Source organism: Papaver somniferum, unplaced genomic scaffold (assembly GCF_003573695.1).
Source record: "Papaver somniferum cultivar HN1 unplaced genomic scaffold, ASM357369v1 unplaced-scaffold_18, whole genome shotgun sequence".
Taxonomy (NCBI): domain Eukaryota; kingdom Viridiplantae; phylum Streptophyta; class Magnoliopsida; order Ranunculales; family Papaveraceae; genus Papaver; species Papaver somniferum.
The window spans coordinates 4547951-4566840 of NW_020627707.1; the positions used below are offsets into that span (position 1 = coordinate 4547951).

Sequence of the window (18890 nt, forward strand, 5' to 3'; positions counted from 1 at the left end):
GTAACAAGGGTTTTAAAACTAAAACTGTTGATGGCTATCCGTTCTTCACTTTTTTAGAACGGCTAACCATTGCCTGTATCCGGAGTCTTTTCGCTGGGATTACCACATCAGGAAGGTTTGCGAGAAGAGGGGATTTCAGCCACGATTTTTTGTCTTGGGAAGAACCTGAGCATCTTCGTAAGACCCAGTCTTAAAGTAAGAATCCACCGCAGAGTAGAGTATAGAAACACGCTATACGGCAGATGGTTAGAAAATTGGGGAGAGAATTGTCAAACGATAGATTACATACACAAGTTGTGTTCTTTTAAATGAAAAACTCATTCCTTTATTAAATTTTCTTTTGCACAACAACATAGTTACATACACACAAAATGAAACAGAAAATGATGGAAAATACCCAACATTTTGGATATAGGAAAAATCTTGTCCATTTGATCTTTACTTTTTCTTCCCAACGGGTCATCACCAGAATCTAGGGCTTCAGTTTTCGAAAACTTTATGTTCCACACTATCATGAACAACCGGTGTGCAAATTTCGTGGCTGCTAATGCGGTATCAGTATACTGGAGAGCTAGTAAACTAGTACTCCCCATTAACAGTGTAGTGTTGGTAAATAGCCGGGTGTCTATATATCATGACTAAGTAAGAAGAACGAATAGAAGAGAATAAAAATAATTGAATCCTTTTTCCAATTATATTCCAAACTTTGTCTGTTCTCGTGGGTATGTGTAGTTGTGTACCCATACGTTGTGGTGTCAGAGAAAGACTATGCTTGCAACTGAACTCAATAATTCGAGGGTCTAAAAAAAGATTGAATGAACAAACCCATATAGAACGTAGATTCATAAGCCGTGGGAAGAAATTTTTACGGTGCTAATATCTGTTAGAAATGTCGTAGCTGTCAGTCCTCTTTCGGCAACATCACGGATGCCGAAATCATTGGATGGTGATACCAATGATCTAACTTCGATAAAAGAAGATCGAAGAACAAAATGGGGCATGACTAAATTAGTAATCCCACAACAAAGAATTGAATGTGGTAGAAAATGAAGATTCTGGAAGATGAGAAAAGAACCCACAATCATCACTACTTGGACTTTGTAGCCATGGAGTCGGATAAAACCAATTATTATCAATAGAAGAATCATTTAGGAAGATGTATTCGTTTTGCTGCAGTTCTTGTGATTCTTCAAAATAAGAACTAAGTTGAGGCAATTCAACAATTTCAGTTAATTCATCTTCAGTTGTAGTAGTATATATCGAAGTATCAGAAGAATAGGATGTTGCGGTTGGAGTAGCAGAATATAGAGAAGAAAACGACGTTGATGGTGATATTGAGGGTGATGTTGCTGTTGATGACTGAGACGGCGACGATGATGAATTATTGAAGTTTTCCAGTGTTGCAGCTTTAGAAGCAGCAGCTTGAATATCACGAGGTGATAAAGAAGCTGGACGAGGTAATAAAGAAGCTAGTTCGGGGAAATTAAGGACAGCAGAGTTACCTTTGATACTTAAAGCAGCAACATCATGTGCTCTTGCTGCCATTTCTGGTGTTGGAAATGTGCCAAGCCAGATCCTTGATTTCTTCTTTGGTTCTCTTATTTCTGATACCCATTTACCCCAATTACGCATTCGTACTCCACAGTATGTTGGATGTTTTCCACCGTCTCTCATTCGTTTCCCAGTTGTAGGATTCTCGGATTCTTGTTGTCCTTGTTGATTTGAGATAGGAATTTTCTTATTCTGTTGTTGTTGATCACATTGGGACGATAAATTTGAAGGTTCATGGCATGGGTTACTAGTAGTACTACTTTCGCCTTTTAAATTGTTTGGTGTTTGATCTAGTACCATCTTATGACCCATGAATTGGCGCAGTTAAATGATCTGTGATCAATTTCTCAAAACAGAGTCACCAAATTGGAGTGATGGAGAGAGAGATGGATGTCTAAAAGAATGGTTGCTTGAGGGTACTTAGTGAAAGAGGGACCAATTGAGAGGTTTGAAGATGGACTAAATGAAACATAAACAAGTAGGAAACTCGAATGGGGTTTTTATAAACTTTGGGAGAGAGAGGCCGACCATGAAAGTTTGTACATTTTTGCATAGAGTGTAAGGCAGGTATTACGCGGCGGCAGTCAGTGCAGGGCCAGCCTAGAGTATTTTTTTTCTAGTAGTAGCAAACATTTTCTTTTGGCCCCTATCAGCGGCCAAGGTAGAAATTAGACTAAGGGGGAAGTAAAGTCTTGTTAGTGGTAGCAGGAAAGCAAAATTAGGTTTGGAGAAAATTATGGGCTAGAAAATTTACGCTTTGAAGCCCAATGGGTAGGGGTAGCAAGTGCACACCCTTGTTATTAGCTGGGCTAGAAAATTTACGCTTTGAAGCCCAATGGGTAGGGGTAGCAAGTGCACACCCTTGTTATTAGCTACCAAACACTACATACACGGTTACAGCTTACGGCTTACTAGGGGTGAGCATTTCGACCGTAATCCGCGGATTTAACCGGACCAACCGTTCATTTGTGGATGGATGTCCGGGTCGTTCGTTAATGGGTTGGATGCGGATGAAATTTTTGAAATCCAACGGACAATGGATCGGGCCCGGATGCAACCTTGAAAATCCGTTGGACATCCATATCCGTTGAATTAAGGGAATTTATATAGTTCTAGAAAATACTATGGATCATTTAGGAATTTTAAAGATGTTTGCTTGGGGTGTTGAACATGACATATTTATATTTGTATACATATATAGGATATGTAGGTTTTATAAGGAGTCATTTGTGTCAGCTTATTTTCTTTACTATAAATTTTAACTAAAACAAATCCATTGGATTATCCGCATCCAATCCGTCCATCCGTGCATCCGTTGGATGCAACATACGTTGGATATGGATTGGATGCGGATGCCAAATTTGAAATCCGTAGTGCAATGGATTGTGCGGATGAGGCGAAAACCGGTCCATACCCGCCCATGCTCACCCCTACGGCTTACGTCCATCAAAGTGTTAAAAAAAAATGAATACGAGCTTTTCCACTTTTTAGGAAAATTCTGATCACATTAATAGCTCTGATTTAAAATCAGTATCATTACAAAGGTTTGTTGTTATATAAGCAGCACAAATTAAGGCAGTTGCAATATCATTATAATTTTTCCATTCAAAGCTATCTTATTTTACGAAATTGACCATACTCACACCAACCTTTCCAATAAACCAAGAACAAGGTTGCAAGACAAGTTCAAATGGTCCTGTTTGTTTTGTTCTAAACAAATCAAACAAAGTAACAATACTACATAGAGCAGATGTATTGGGATCATCAAGTGATCCAACAATTTATCAAGGTTTTGAAGGATAATTAAAAAATCTAAACTAAAGTAACTGTCTAATATAAAACAAAGTCTGATTTCTGGAAAGGTATGAGTCGGTATGAATCGTCTGAACCGTCGGAATCTTGAACGGAGTCTTTGTATCTAATATTGTTGTTGTTGTAGTGTTTGTTGTCGAGTAATTCGGAGCTGCCGTTGCTGTTGAAGTCAGATAAGTTGTTGGATTTGTTGCTGTTGATGTTGTTGATGAAGTTGGACATGAGGTGGTCTGTTTGGAGAAACCCAACTTCCACCTATTAATCACCATCTTAATACAATCCAGAGAACTTGAATACACCCAACAACACTACCCAATCTGAAAACCAGAATGAAAACCTAAAAAGTAGGAAAGAAAACGCTTTAAAGAAGAAAAACCAAATATTTAATAAAGATTTTAGGTAAGAGAAGTTAAACAAGAGATCGATTAGTTATTGGTCTGCCCAGATTGCTCCACATGAGATGATCTCAGCAGAAAAGATTTCAGGTGGTGTTAAGGCTTGTTATCGGTGATGAAGGAAAACAGAGGAGTAAAAACAATGGAAAACACAAACTAACAAATTCTAATTTAAACATCTTAAAAATACTATATTCTAATTTGGACAACAATTGACTTTTCTGGGGAATAATAAATTTCACATGAAAATTATGAGACACATTAGAGAGAATGTCATATTTTTAAAATATCTCACCCTTAATGCTTTTAGTAATAAATTTGTCCTAATATGCCTATTCAGCGACGGAGGAATATATAGACAAATATCATTGATTCCATCATTAAAACGCATATCATTGATTTCAAATTTTGACTAATTTAGGCTTGGTAATTTTGAAATTTACATGACTTATGGGGACAAATATGTATGATAGAACTGAAATATGACTCCTAATGGGGTATAAGTTATAAAAACTGGTACAAAATAAATAAAAACACATTAGATGTATAATCTGAATATTAAAAAAAAAAAAACGATATAAACACCATGTTTAGCTTAATTAAAAATTTTCATAATCTGATAATCACTCAAATTATACTAGAACATCAATTAAAACGCGGAAAAAAATCGCGCGACCTCCGACCGGTAATCCTTATATGAGCGGTTTTTATCATATAAATTTTGCACCCACACGAAAAAATGTATGGCTTCGTCACTTTGCCTCTTACTATAATTATCATGGAAAATTCATTCAATTTATTTTGAGCAAGTCAACGGTGGGATGAATGATATTTCGATTTTGGAAAAAATGTGGAATATCAATTTTATGGGTCCGGAGTTGGAGTCATCCACACTTTTTTAAGGCATGTTCCTAAGTTTCGTGGAAGATAACTTGGAATCTAAACCCACACAACAATTCGAATTACGCTGAGCGCCATTCCGATTTTGCGCTCATTTTTTGGATGGATTTTGTTTTCAAATTGTCCTTTTTTGACCGGCGATTTTGTGGATCATGATAGAACACCATTTGGAATAATGCACAATGTAATTTGGCTTGACATTTTGGAATCCGTTTTAAGCTTCCACTATTAGATTTGAACTCACATGATTTATTCCAATGCTGAGGTGCATGGAACTTGAAAGATGAAGTTCTTCCATAACAGGACTTCCTCTAAAACTACTAGTGAAGATTTGAATTAAGCTTGTTTCAACAAAAGCAATGGTGACATGACTTATTTTTAGAAACAATCCATGCATTGGTATAAGAAAGTGATCGTTACCTAACAACAACACATACACCTATAGAAACACCGAAAAATATCGGTGACCCCCAAATGCTCAACTCCCACTACTTTCAATATTGGTTGGCATCTAGACGGAATGTTATTGCACCGAATCTTAAACAAAAACCTAATTTATGCCAACCTACAAAAACGATAGTTTGTTTAATTAACGATAAAATTACCGAATTTAGAATATTTTATTTTTCAATATAATACAATAAATTGTCTAAATCCATGGACTTGAGTGAGTCCAATTTTGTGCACACTCCTTTAAAGAGTACTGAGCACGTAACAAAACAACCTTATTGGTTGTTTCTTAACAAACGTTTACTCATATGAGAAATTGTTTTCTCTTTTGTTTTAATTTAATTTTAACCTTAAAAAAGGTAAGATCATCTTTCCATTACCTAAAATATATCACGGTTATCTTCTTCTCTTTTTTCCCCATATTCATGTTATGTTGATCATGATATTCATCCTCGCCTAAATAATATATTGTAATAAATATGCTCAAACTTTTTTTTCTTGGATAGTAGACAGACTGAATCATTGTCTACTTTAACCTTATTTCTAGTGATTATCCATTTTTAATAACTTTTCATCTTATGTTTATAGTGAAGTTAATCACTAATTTTCTTTGAGTAAAATTTTAATCATAATTTACATATAAAGCCATCATTAGAGGTTTTCTTGTGACATATCTGCATAATTCATCACGATGATGAGCTAATGAATGATCATCACGTACTTTTTCCAAAACAACCATCACGCTATATTTTAGGTAATAGGAAAATATGATTTATCCTCTTACCTTTTTAAGATACAAAATTAATTAAAAAATAATGATTCATTAAATAGTTAACCTTAACCATCTGTTTAAGACAATCAATAAGATTACTTTGTTATGTGCAAAGGAGTGTGCACAAAATTGGACTCGATTTGGGTGATGGGTCATTAAATAGATTTTGAGCTATGACGTCATTTGGTAGAGTTTAGGCCAAGGTGCAGATTTTGGTAATGAAGCAAGTCTCCTATTATAATGCGAATTTTGTGTCACGAGGCTGTTTTAAAATCACGTTGCAAAAATCAAGTCACGGAGGAAAAATTGCTACCGCAAGGTAGATTTTCGGTTCATGGCAAAGGGAAATAAATGATGGTCATCCATTTCATCTTTGATGAGCTAGTAGCATTGTTTTGTTGGGCTCAACTATTTATCTTATAGGAAGTTCCTCCCAACATAATATACTTAATTTGTATTTTGAAGTTCAATTTGATGTTCTTAAAATCCATGTGATCTCGATTTATTGTATCATAAATGAAAGTTTATGGAATTTTAATCAAAAAAGCAGAAGTAATGTTTTTAGTTGTGAACGTCAAACTATCGATACTTATGGGTTGTTTGTCTGTTACATTGGGTTGTGAGACCAAAAAGGTTTGGGGTCTTCTTCTTTTATTTCTCAGTCTGCACGGCAATTTCCTGGTTTTGTCACTTACACTTTTGAATTAGAGCACCATTTTGATTCACGGAGGTAGAGGTACAAAACGTGCCGGCCCAACACAGAGTCCACGAAGTCACGTGTTGTGTGTCGTGTCGTGCTGTGTCGTGCTAGATGACATATTGTGTTGTGTTGTGCCGGAAAAATAAACTTGTTGTGCGGTGATGTGCTGGGTCAGGCATATTTATTTTGTGTTTTTCAAAATAAATATTTTTCAAATATTTAGGTATTTTATGCGATGCTATGAAAATAAGTCAATATGACGATGATCAAACGTCTAAAATTGGCTAGATTAAAGACTCTTTTGTGAAATATACACGAAATAGAATGTATTTTCTAGCGTTTTATACATATTAGAACGTGGTTTCTTAACATGATGTGTTGTACCACGTGCTTATCCGTATCGCATGCCATGCTGTGCCACTGTATCGATTAGGCTAGTCCAGGACATGCCACCAAACTAACATGCTGGGCCATGCTCGGCTAAGTCACGTGTTGAGCTTGGATGTGCTCAAATCTTAACGTGTTGTGCTCGACAATTTACACATCTACCCGGAGGTGGTGCATTTCTAATCAAACCACCATTATCCGAGAAGAAATAATGTGAACACATGGTATGCAAGACTACAGACTAAAACGCCCAATATCGCCTATAACCACATAATTTCATTTACGTCAAACATGATTTGAGATTCCAAGTACAAGGCACATAAAGAAGATGTACGTAAATACCAGTGATTTAACTACACGTTGGTTCATATTCATATATCAAGGTGTTGGTAGGTCGGTGAGGAGTTTGAGTTTAAGATAACGGAGATGGTGAACCACCAATATTCGAGAAGAAATAATGGATTTACCGAAACACATGGTGTGCTGGACTGCTGACTAAAACACCCAATATGACCTAAACATAAAGTTCCATTTACGGAAGACATGGTCAGACTGACTAATCCAAGTACTACGGTACATAAAGAAGAACCATAATGTGAATATGAACCTTAATCCAAGTTTGAGTTTTACAGAGGTACCTTAATCATACAATGTACATAAGAACTTACCCCATAATATAATCTATTTTTTTTATAATCATATATACGCTTAATCATCTTTTCGCGGGGTCTCATCCGTCTCGAGCAAGTTTTCTAGTACATTATCATGAATGTACCCTTTTTTTCAAAGGTCAAGTCGCTCTAGCAACATTAGGTCTACTCAAGCTATTCGCAACAACCAGTGTGTGGCCTCCCTTAAGCTTTCTAGTAATATCAAACTTTTCACCAACAACTACTGGCTACACGCAACAACCAGTTTTGACTTGTTATAAACGATTTTCAAGTTTACAAGGCTCTCCAAATATGATGTATGCGTGCGAAACAGACACATAATGTGCATCATCCCATCATATATGAGAGCATAATTCTTTGATTTTCTTTCTTAATCAACTTTAGTTTGGTCCTCTTCTTCTCATATAGTTGCTGTGACCTTCAAAAAGTGGAGGACGACCGGAGAAGCTAAGTCGGAAAGTGACTTCAACAGTAGTATATGCATGTGAAATGGTCGTTGATTTTGGTTGACGCCGCAAATTGAACTGGTCCGCCGGACCACTATGTACTTCTCACTGTGGTGAATCTTATTTTCTTTTCACGTGTACGGGAAGTCGGGAACACTCTGCACACGTCAGCTTCTGAAAGAGGGGTTCATGACACGTGGCATTACTGGAGAGTCCGACCTAAATATTTGCATTGATTTGCTAAATCTGTATCAATGTTTGGCAAGTCGGCATATACTTTATTTTCCGCAAAATCCCTCATTTCACATTTTCTTCTATTTTTTTCATTTAGTTTGAGATTCGAAACAAGGGACTAACTATGATTAAAGGTCCCAAAAATCCAAATGAAAAAGAAAAACAAACAGCCTGTAACGTAAGAACTTGCAACATGTAAGAATATGTTGGGATACCAACATCGATAAGGAATATTAGTTATTTTAGGAATGAGTTTGTGTTTCCTTATTTGTTATTTGTTTAGGATTTAAGCTAGGTTTTCTATATAAATTCAGAGTTTATTTTAGGGTTTATGGTATCAATCAAATCAATATAATTAATGAGCTTTGCTTAAACCCTTGGCTAATCCCCTATTCAAAGGATTTCTATCTTTTTTCTATCGTTTTGGTCTCGAATCCTAACATCTGGTACAGAGCCAGCGATCTGAAACCACTCTTCCACCCCAATTTCCCCCCCCCCCCCAAACCATCCTCCGCCACTCCGTTCAAAAAAAACAATAAAAAATAAAAATACCGTGAAATTGTGAACAAAGTACGGCACCACCAAGAGGGCTTCACCAATTACTGGTCGGGTAAGTTTTGATTGTTGGACTATCTAAGATTTGCTGTTGTTCCTTTCATTAATTATCAAGCACAAACAATACAGTACCTCAGTTTCCGCGATGGTGGTTATTCAAGTTTTTGCCTCCTGTTAATTAGCTGCTCGTTATCCACTAATACCGGGTGAGTTTGGGTCCTCGTTCCTTCTGTCAAGCAAGTTTTTCTCTTGGACTTCGACAATGACGATGAAAAACTTAGAAGAACAAATCGCTGTATTAAATAAGAATTTGGAATCAGTGCTTGCCGAGATGAAATAAGATCGTCAAAAAGCTATTGAAGATCGGTAAAGGGCCACTGTAGCTTTGGAATCTATTGCAACCTTTTTCCAAACGCAACAACATAATATTGTTGAGAACATCGCTGAGAAGAATGGCGAGAAGGTTGACACACAAAATTCAAATGGTGAGAAGGATGACACACAAAACTCAAATGGTAATAATGGTCGAGTTGGTACTGCTCCTATCAGTCGTGCAAGCCAGATTAATTTGAAATTTCCTGTATTCAATGGAACTGATACGGAAGGATGAATTTTCAATGCCGAACAATATTTTTCCATGGTTGGTGTACAAGAGGCTAAAAAGGTAAGCATGGCTGCTGTCCATCTCGAGGGGGATTCTATATCTTGGTATCGTTGGATATCTAGCTCCTTAGGACAATTAACATGGGAACAGTTTTCTCATACAATTCGAGCACGTTTTAGTTCACGGAAATATACTGATCCATGTGCCAGCCTCTCTAAGTTAGGGAAAACAGGTTCAGCTCGTGAGTTCATTACTGAATTTGAAAAATTGCTTAACTTTGTGCCCGATATGCCAGAGTCACATCAAGTTAGCATTTTTCTTTCGGGACATCGTGAAGATATAAGTGCAGGTGTTCGTATGCTTCGTCCTTCGAGCTTATCTGAAGCTTTTGATTTGGAAATTCGTCAATAGGAAGCTATAGATGCAACATCAAGGTTCAAAGCAACAAAATCTATACACGCTGCATCAAAACTTGTTACGAAAACTACATCTACTACAGTTCAAGTACGTCGAATTTCTAAGTTCGAGCAGGAAGAAAGGAAAAAGCAGGGCTTATGCTTTCATTGTGATGAAGCTTATACACCTGGTCATTTATGCAAACGGGCAGCCCAAGTGTTACTATTGGAAGCTGATGATGATGTTTTCATAGTAAACTATTCTAATGATCCAACTTGAGGACAAGTTTCGTTTCGAGGGGTTTGGGATGTTGGGAAACCAACTATATTTTTAGGCTAGATATATTTTAGCAAATTATTTATCTATGTTTTATTTTAGTTTTCATCCAACTTGAAGACAAGTTGTGTCTCAAGGGGTTGGGGATGTTGGGATACCAACACCGATTAGAAATATTAGTTATTTTAGGAATGAGTTTGTGTTTCCTTATTTGTTATTTGCTTAGGATTCAAGCTAGGTTTTCTATATAAATTCATTGTTTGTTCTAGGGTTTATGGTATCAATCAAATCAATATAATTAATGAGCTTTGCTTAAACCCTTGGCTAATCCCCAATTCAAAGGATTTCTATCTTTTTTCTATCGTATTGGTCTCGAATCCTAACAGAATCACTCGGCAAATGTAGGATTATTCTTATTTATTCATCTCGACTTTAACTAGTTACAAAGAGGGACAAAGACATAAGTTTTAAAAGACTCTAGAAAATTTAGGGGAGCCCGGACCCAACCTTGACTTGAGCGTGGTTCCATCCTTTGTTAGAAACCATTATAATCCCAATATTCAGTGAGATTAAAAACGCACACATGATATATGCATGATCAAGAAGGAAGAAGGTACATCCCAATATTCAGTGAGATTATAATCACCATACATCAACTTGCTCGAAACTGAACGAGCACCAATACACTGAGAGAAGTGGGAGAATGTCCGGTTTTCTCGCGGCAAAAATGGGGAGAAATTCATCTTCTCAACTACATAGTTTAGGGTTTTTGGATTCAAGCAGGTAGGGTTCTCAGGGCAAGCAGGGTTCACAAGATTCGTTGAAGATTTTTCAGGGTTCTACATCATGGGTTGAAAAGGTTCGTGTTATCAGTCATGGCGAAAAGACAATAGCAGCAGATACATCAAAGGAGTTGGAGAATCAAGGATGGAAAACAATTTCGAGGAAGAAACACACAAAGCGTATTCAACCTCATACAGAAAAAAGAATCATTATTGATTGTAGGTTCAAATCGTTTATTCTTACATCTCGATCTAATGGTATCTTCTTTGATGAGAAAACCAGGGATACAAACAAAGTTCTGCAGGTTCAGATCAGTAATGAGGGAGTGATTTGGATGAAAAACATCATGCAGAGAGAATCGAAAAAGAGCTTTTATGGTAAATGGTATTGGATTTTTCACAGAGGCAATGAACATATACTTTTCTCTCGTGATCAAAACAGATATGGTGAGCTTTTTAGGGTTTCTTATTCTTGTGATAAGATTAAGCACTACATGTGTTTCCCAGCTGAAAATTCATCTAGATGGTTACCCTTTGTTCACGGATTCTCTGATATTTTCATGCATAAGAATTCTTCACCTTCACAGGTTGAGTCGCAATCTGTGCCCATGGAGTAGAATATTACACAGATTGAACCACAAGCGCAACATGTTGAATCTGATAATGAAAATAGGGATCAAGCAAATTGGGATCAAGCGGTTAATATTGAAACATCCATTGAAGTTTCTTCTTGGAATTCTATTGGGCTGGAGATAGCAAAAAAAATTTCTTTAGATAACGGTTTTGATATCTTCCCGTTTGCAGCTAAGAAAGCTTTTTTCTTTGCTTCTTTGATTGACAAAAAAAATTTATCAAGCAAAGGGCATTAGGATTTTGATGACTGTTTTATCATATTGATGCCATGGTGGAATGTGGAAAATGCAGTTGCTCTTCCAGCACTTTCCATAGATGGAACTTGGATGAAGATTAAAGGAGTCCCTTTTGATATTTGGGGTGACAAATTCTTCGAGGAGTTTGGTTTACTTTTTGGTGGATTATTGGAAATTCACCCTTCTACTCGTAATTGGTCAGATGCCTCGGCAGTATGAATCAAGGTCAAAAATTTTAATGGCTTAAGCACTTCGTTTGTGTTTTGTTTCGGGGAATACTCTTTTCCAGTAATGATTTCAGCTTTCAACATCATCAATGGAGTTTTTGATCTTAGCCATCACAAAATTACAGTGCAGAATTTGGAGGTAGTAGTTACAGGATCTACAGCTGTTAATCTGGTAGAAAATGTGTCATTCAATGAAGATTGGGCTAAAATTCCTCGAAATATTCTTAGACCGATTGATTCTAGCCGAATGAATATGCTCAAGAAATTTTCTTGCGCTGAAAAAGGAAAGACAGTTAATGTTACTTCAAATTCAAAATTTGAATTTACCTCCAACAGCAAAGGAAAGAGATCGCGGGTTTCGAATACGGACTCGATGGATTCGGTGGATTCTACTTCAAATTCGGGTCAAAAATTTGAAAGTAAAGGTAGTATTCTTGCACGTGCGGAAGATTTAAGTCCAACTACTTCATCAGATTCAAAATCACCCATTTCAACGGCTATCTTTCCAACTTTCCAAAAAGAAGACGAGGTTAACGAGTACCTCAAGACTGTCGTTTCAATTCCATATTTACAGATGATAGATTCTTCTGGTTGTGCCAATACACCACCACCACCAACGTCAGAAGCTTTAATTCCTAGCAAGCAAGTCAATCAATCTTCACGGAAACTTGATTTCTTTTTGATCACTTTTGAAAAATGGAGCACTTTAAAATTAAAAATTGATCCAATTCTAAGGAAAGATTTTGAGCGGGTCTTGATGCAGATGGTACATATTTTTCCAAAATTGGGTATTAACTTCAAGGGTTCACGGACGGAAATTGATGATGCTATGATGGATACTCTAAGAGTTCATTTATTCAATTTCAATTTGGAGAACAACAAGTCAGTATAATCTTCTTTCTTCTTTGGGATTTTTGTTTTAATCTTTCATGGATTTTAAAACAATTTTTTGGAATATTAGAGGTCTCAATGATTTAAATCGTAGAGACATTGTTAAGAAGAATATTAATGATTGGAAGCCAAGTATTATTTTCCTTCAAGAGACTAAAATTCAACAGTGTAATGATCTTTTGGTTTGGCAATGCTAGAGCAATAGAAATGTTAAATGGTTAGACTCCCCTTCTCACGGTAGTTATGGAGGGATATTATGCATGTGGGATTCGTCAAAGGTTGAAGTTATTGATTCCTTAATTGGTCCGGTCTCTATCACTCTTCACTGTAAGACTATCTCAAATTCATTTGAGTGGATGTGCACGGGTGTTTATGCACCTTGTGCTTCCAATACTGAAGAAGTGAAGCTTTTCTGGAGAGAAATTGAAGAGGTGCGGTGTTTTTGGCAATTTTCCCGGGTTATTGGAGGGGATTTCAATGAGATTAGATTTTCTCATGAAAGAACCTCGGGTAGAGATTCTACTCCTGGTATGAGAAGATTTAACAATTTTATTTCTAAGCATCATTTGATTGATCTTCCTTTATTGGGTGCAACTTACACATGGACAAATAATCAAACTCAGAGCATTAGAAGTCGTATTGGTAGAATCCCAGTGTATGCTTCTTGGGAAAGTTTTTATCCAAAAGTAATTCAACAAGCCCTTGCAAGACCTTGCTCAGGTCACAATCCAATTGCTCTAATCTGTGAAGGTGTGAAGCATGGACCATCTCCTTTTCACTTTGAGTTTTTCTGGTTTTCTCACCTTGATTTTCTCCCCTTTGTCAAAGAAATGCGGTTGTCTTTTGTTGTTACAGGGAATGCATGATTTATTTTTTGCAAAAAGCTATAACTTTTAAAGGTAAAGCTAAAGGAGTGGAGTAGAATGCACTTTGGGAATCTTGATCTGAGGCTTGGGGAGCTGGAAGATATTTTTATTGAATTGGATGCTTTGGAGAATGCTAACAATGGACTCACAGAAACTCAATGGGACGAGAGAGCTTCAGCAAGGCAAGAATACTGCAAGTTAACAATTCTTAAAGCTGAAAAGATGAGAAGTAGAGCAAGAGTATCACACACAAAGAATTTTGAGAAAAACACCAAGTATTTTCACAGAATTTCTAATGATAGGAGAAGAAGAAGTTACATTGGTTCAATCAAGGTTAATAGTTCTACTACTTCAAATGAGAATGAAATCAAGAATGGCATTGTGGACGTTTTTCAGAACATTTTTCAAAATCAGCCTCAATGACAGTAAACATGGAGGGTATGAATTTCTCAACTATTTCTGAAGTTTATGTGCTTGATTGGAAAGAGATATTGATGAGGAAGAGTGCTTGGCAGCAATCAAAGTTCTAGGGCAAAACAAAGCCCCAGGGCCTGATGGGTTTCCTGTAAGCTTTTATCTCTTATGTTGGGATTTTATTAAAGCTGATTTTCTAAATGTTACAAAGGAATTACAAGAGAAATCCTTTTTAGATTGGAGGTTGAAGAATACTTTCGTATCATTAATTCCAAAAAAGGATTCAATTGAAGAAATTAAATATTTAAGGCCAATTAGTCTTATTCATGGAGCTTACAAAATTGTTTCTAAAGTTCTTGCAGAGAGGTTTAAGCAAACTTTGCCTACTATCATTTTTCAGAATCAAACTGCTTTTATCAAAAGAAGACAAATCATGGATGGAGTATTAATTGCAAATGAGATAATTGATTCTAGAATCATAAGTGGCAAGCCAGGTATTCTTTGCAAAGTAGATTTTGAAAAAGCATTTGATCATGTTAACTGGGACTTTTTGGATGAAATTTTTCAGTTAATGGGCTTTGGTTCTAATTGGAGAAAATGGATTAGATGTTGTGTTGAATTCACAAGATTTTCTGTTCTTATAAATGGTAGTGCAGCTTTGTATTTTAAGAGTAAAAAAGGAATCAGGCAAGGAGACCCAATCTCTCCTTTCTTGTTTTTGTTAGTTGGTGAAGCTCTCAATTTTATGATTAAGAGAGCACAAGAACAAGGTTTATTATCTGGTTTTCAAGTTAAGCCTAATGGTTTGCTTGTGAGTCATTTGCAATTTGTAGATGACACACTTATTTTTCTGGATGCTGACATTGAGCAGGTGAAAAATTTGAGACTAATTCTGTTGTCTTTTGAGATGCTCACAGGTTTGAAGATTAACTTTGCAAAAAGTCAGACAAATGTGGTGGTGTGGCTAAGTGGGACAGGGTGGTGGATAAATTCATTGCTAGACTTCCTGGTTGGCAAAAGCCTCTTCTCTCAAGAGCTGGTAAGATCACTCTTATTAACAGTGTACTTGCCAGTCTCCCTGTTTATTACATGTCCCTCTTTGAGATGCCATTCTCAATTGCAAGGAAGCTAGAAAAGATAATGAGAGATTTCTTATGGTCTGATAATAAAGGAAGGAAGAAGATTCACCCTGTCAAGTGGGAGATTTTGCATAAGAAGAAAAAGTTTGGTGGTTTGGGTGTTAAGAATTTAAAGGTTTTTAGTCATGCTTTGCTTGCCAAATGGTCTTGGAGATATGCTATTGAAGATGATGTCCGTTGGAGAAAGGTTATTGATGAAAAATATGAAACCAGTAACTCTATTTTGTGCCCTAAGATTCCTAGTTGCACCTTTGGCAGGTCTGTGTGGAAAGTTATCATGAAGTCAAATTCTACATTCTTGAAGTTTGTTAGATTCAAAGTTAATGATGGGGTTTTGGTTAAGTTCTGGATTGACAACTGGTTGTATGAGCATCCAATTAAAGATTACTTCCCAAATCTTCATGCTTTATCAAGAACCAAGCAAAATTCTGCAGCTGATATGGGTGTTATAACTGGCAATACTGTTTCTTGGAATTTTCAGCTTCCTAGAAGAATTAATGTTGCTGCTCAAATTGAATTGGATCTGCTGCTAGCTGATTTGCAAGCATTCAAGTTTAATCTATCTCTTAAAGATGAACTCTACTGGCCTCTTACATCAAATGAATGCTTTTCAGTTAAATCAACTTATGACAGACTTTCTTTGGAGGATATGGCACCATCAACTGAATTCTCATATATCTGGAGCTTACATTGTCCTCCAAAAAATAGTTTCTTTCTTTGGTTAATTGCTCATGGAAGGCTTCCAACTAGAGACATGTTGCAGAGAAGAAGAATTGATGTGCCTTCAACCTGCCTGTTCTGCACTGCTCCAGAAACTACTCCTCATCTCTTTCTTCATTGTGAGTTCGAAAAATCAGTATGGGATATTTTGACTTTGAAACTGAAATGGTTATATATTATGCCTGAAAATGTGGTTCCAGCTCTGCAAGCTTGGCAACTTACTTTGTCTGACAAAGCTAAAACTGAAATATGGAGACTTGTTCATGTAGCAATCATATGGTGTTTATGGAAGGAGAGAAATAATAGAGTCTTCAATGGCAATCCTAATTCTGCTATAGCTGTTGCTCACAAGGCAGTCTATATGTTGTTTATTTGGTCCTTGGATTTCAAATTTTTTGAAGAAGTAGATTCTAAGGAAGTGATGAGAAATTGGTGTAAGATTTACTTTGACATTCATTAGTGCTCTTAGCTTGTTTTGAGCGTTTTTTTTTCTTCTTCTTATACTTTGGTAAGGGTGTAGAATCATTTTTCATTTGGAGCTTTTTCATATTTTTTTTGCTTGATCAGGAAAGATTTTCATTATTAAAATGGGACGTTAAAATTAAGCAAATATGTATAATTGTATATGATTTGTGAGTGGGTTGCCCTAATTTTTTCGTGATATGGAAATATAAATACTCTTGTTTAGTAAAAAAGAAAAGCACTCGAAAAAGATAGTACCAAGCATGATAAGTGCGGCATTGACACCATTTTATCCGACCATTAAGCGCCAAAATAGTACCGACTTATTTGTCCCTCGAAATTGTATGATTCCAACAAGTGGAGCCATATACTAATACTGCTTAATCGAAAATATCTAATCAAGTGCTATATATTAAATCCTATATTAATTTTCTAAAAATTTAATTAGTTTTAAAGATTGCAAAAGATATACACATACTGTCATGAATAGTTGTATCCACTAATTGTCCATGTTTAAGTTATAATTGTTTTACAAATATCAAGAAATATTTGGATAAAATTTCCAACAAGTTTGTTCTCATCATGTATAATTCTTATACACTTCAATTTTTAAACACTATATTGACGACATTTGTCAATATCTTTGATATTTTAAGTTCAAAGTTCAATCCAAAGTTTATTATTTTAGAGTTGTTGCATCCTTGTGGGAACAACAAAATTACGAGAAGTGAGGCAAGTTCGTTATTATGGTTATATTAAAGATGCCTTTGGTAGGGTTTTAGTGACTTGGTGTTTTTTGGAAAACTAATACTTAATTAAGTAATATCCAAAACATTGTAGTCTCTGTTCCTAAATTAAGCTTTTATTCTTTATAAGCATCACATCATTTTGTCCTCAGGGAAGAAAATACAAAAAATAAACTATATCTTTCTGAATTTCCCCTTATAGGGTCTACACAGGTAAAAGAATGAATAGGAGTCACTATCTATCGTCTACTTGGGGATTAATTAAGGTGAATATCTTTGAGTGGAGTTAAAAACATGCAAACATGAAAAGTTCAGCACAAGAACTGTTATCATTGTACAAGTATGTCACTGCAGTGAGCTTAGTAGGACTGTTACTCTAGTCTATGCTACTGCTATAGCCTTCCCCGGCATGCATGAGTATTTTAGGATTTGTTCTCTTTTGCTTTTGTTTCTGATTGCTCGTTCTTTTGTTTCTATATGATGGGGTTCCCATCTTTTGATTGGTTGTTCGTTGAATACCGCAGCACTGCAGCTGTGAAATTGAGGGGGGGGGGGGGGGGGGGGGGGGGGGGGGGTGCAATTTGTTAAATATCATAAAATTATAACTTTTCATAGAGAATGAAGGGTTTAGTTTTTCTTAATACAATCAATAGGGACCAGATAAAGTCATTCATCCATTGAAGTCTCCACAATTATCCTTGGAAGTGCAAAATATTTTGAGCCAACATTTTTCACCGATATTTTTCTAATGGTAAAATATACCTATGTTTTTCATGATATTGCGAACAGTTTCATCCACTAATTAATCCATGTTGTAATAAAAATGGTTGTTTGCTAGCTTTGCCTTTTACTAACAAATCATAACAAGAAATTTGATTTGGAATGTCTGGAACTTTACCTTAATCCATTCTAGCTGGCTAGCTTACTGTGAGGTCTACTCCTATATTGTATCTTTAAGAGAACTGTTTGCTTTTCTTGTCGACATATTATAATATTCTTCTACTCTTTCTGGAGTTCCATATATAAATCCAAATTCATACTCTAGTGTACTTGCATCCTCATGGGAAGTAGAAAGATGTGAGAAACCTAAAGATACTTTGGGTTTTATGGTTATCATGGGGATGATTGTTAGGGTGCGGTGATCTTGTTTTCCGTTCCCCGGATTTGGTATTTTCGAAATTTCTTTAAGATTTGGTGTGGTGATCTTGCAAGAACAATGAGTATAATATTCAAAATATCTGAATTTTTGTTAACATGACCAACTTTTGGACTCAAGTATGAGAAACAGTAATAAAAAGAGCCTACTGGGAGTCCTTTTGTTCGTCTAAACCTTTTGTGCCAAACAAATTGGAATAAACTAGAAAGAAAAAACGAGCACGTCGCAAGCAGTCATCCATTGTTTTGATACTGCTCTTGCCTTTTCCAAGGAAATGGTTTTTTGCAAGCAAAGCAAATCATACCCTGTTGCACTCTAAAGTGGCCTCGAGTGTGTCGTGGTATATTCTGCCAAACGAGTGGACCAACTTGTTAAATGCTGGTCTGAATGTGGCCGTTGGATGCCAAGAAAAGTGAGGCAGTTTATACCTGCAACTGTCGCTTGGGTTCTTTGAACTGAACCCAGTAAA

The 18890-nt window shown here is 36.1% G+C and overlaps 1 protein-coding gene across 1 annotated transcript; it reads right to left on the bottom strand.

The window, feature by feature from the left end:
* Nucleotides 1–435: 435 nt before the first annotated feature.
* Nucleotides 436–1957, bottom strand: LOC113338139 (ethylene-responsive transcription factor TINY-like). Its single transcript, XM_026583648.1, has one exon. The coding sequence runs from the start codon at nt 1861–1863 to the stop codon at nt 1009–1011; it is 855 nt and encodes a 284-aa protein (XP_026439433.1). The 5' UTR covers nt 1864–1957; the 3' UTR covers nt 436–1008.
* Nucleotides 1958–18890: the final 16933 nt, after the last annotated feature.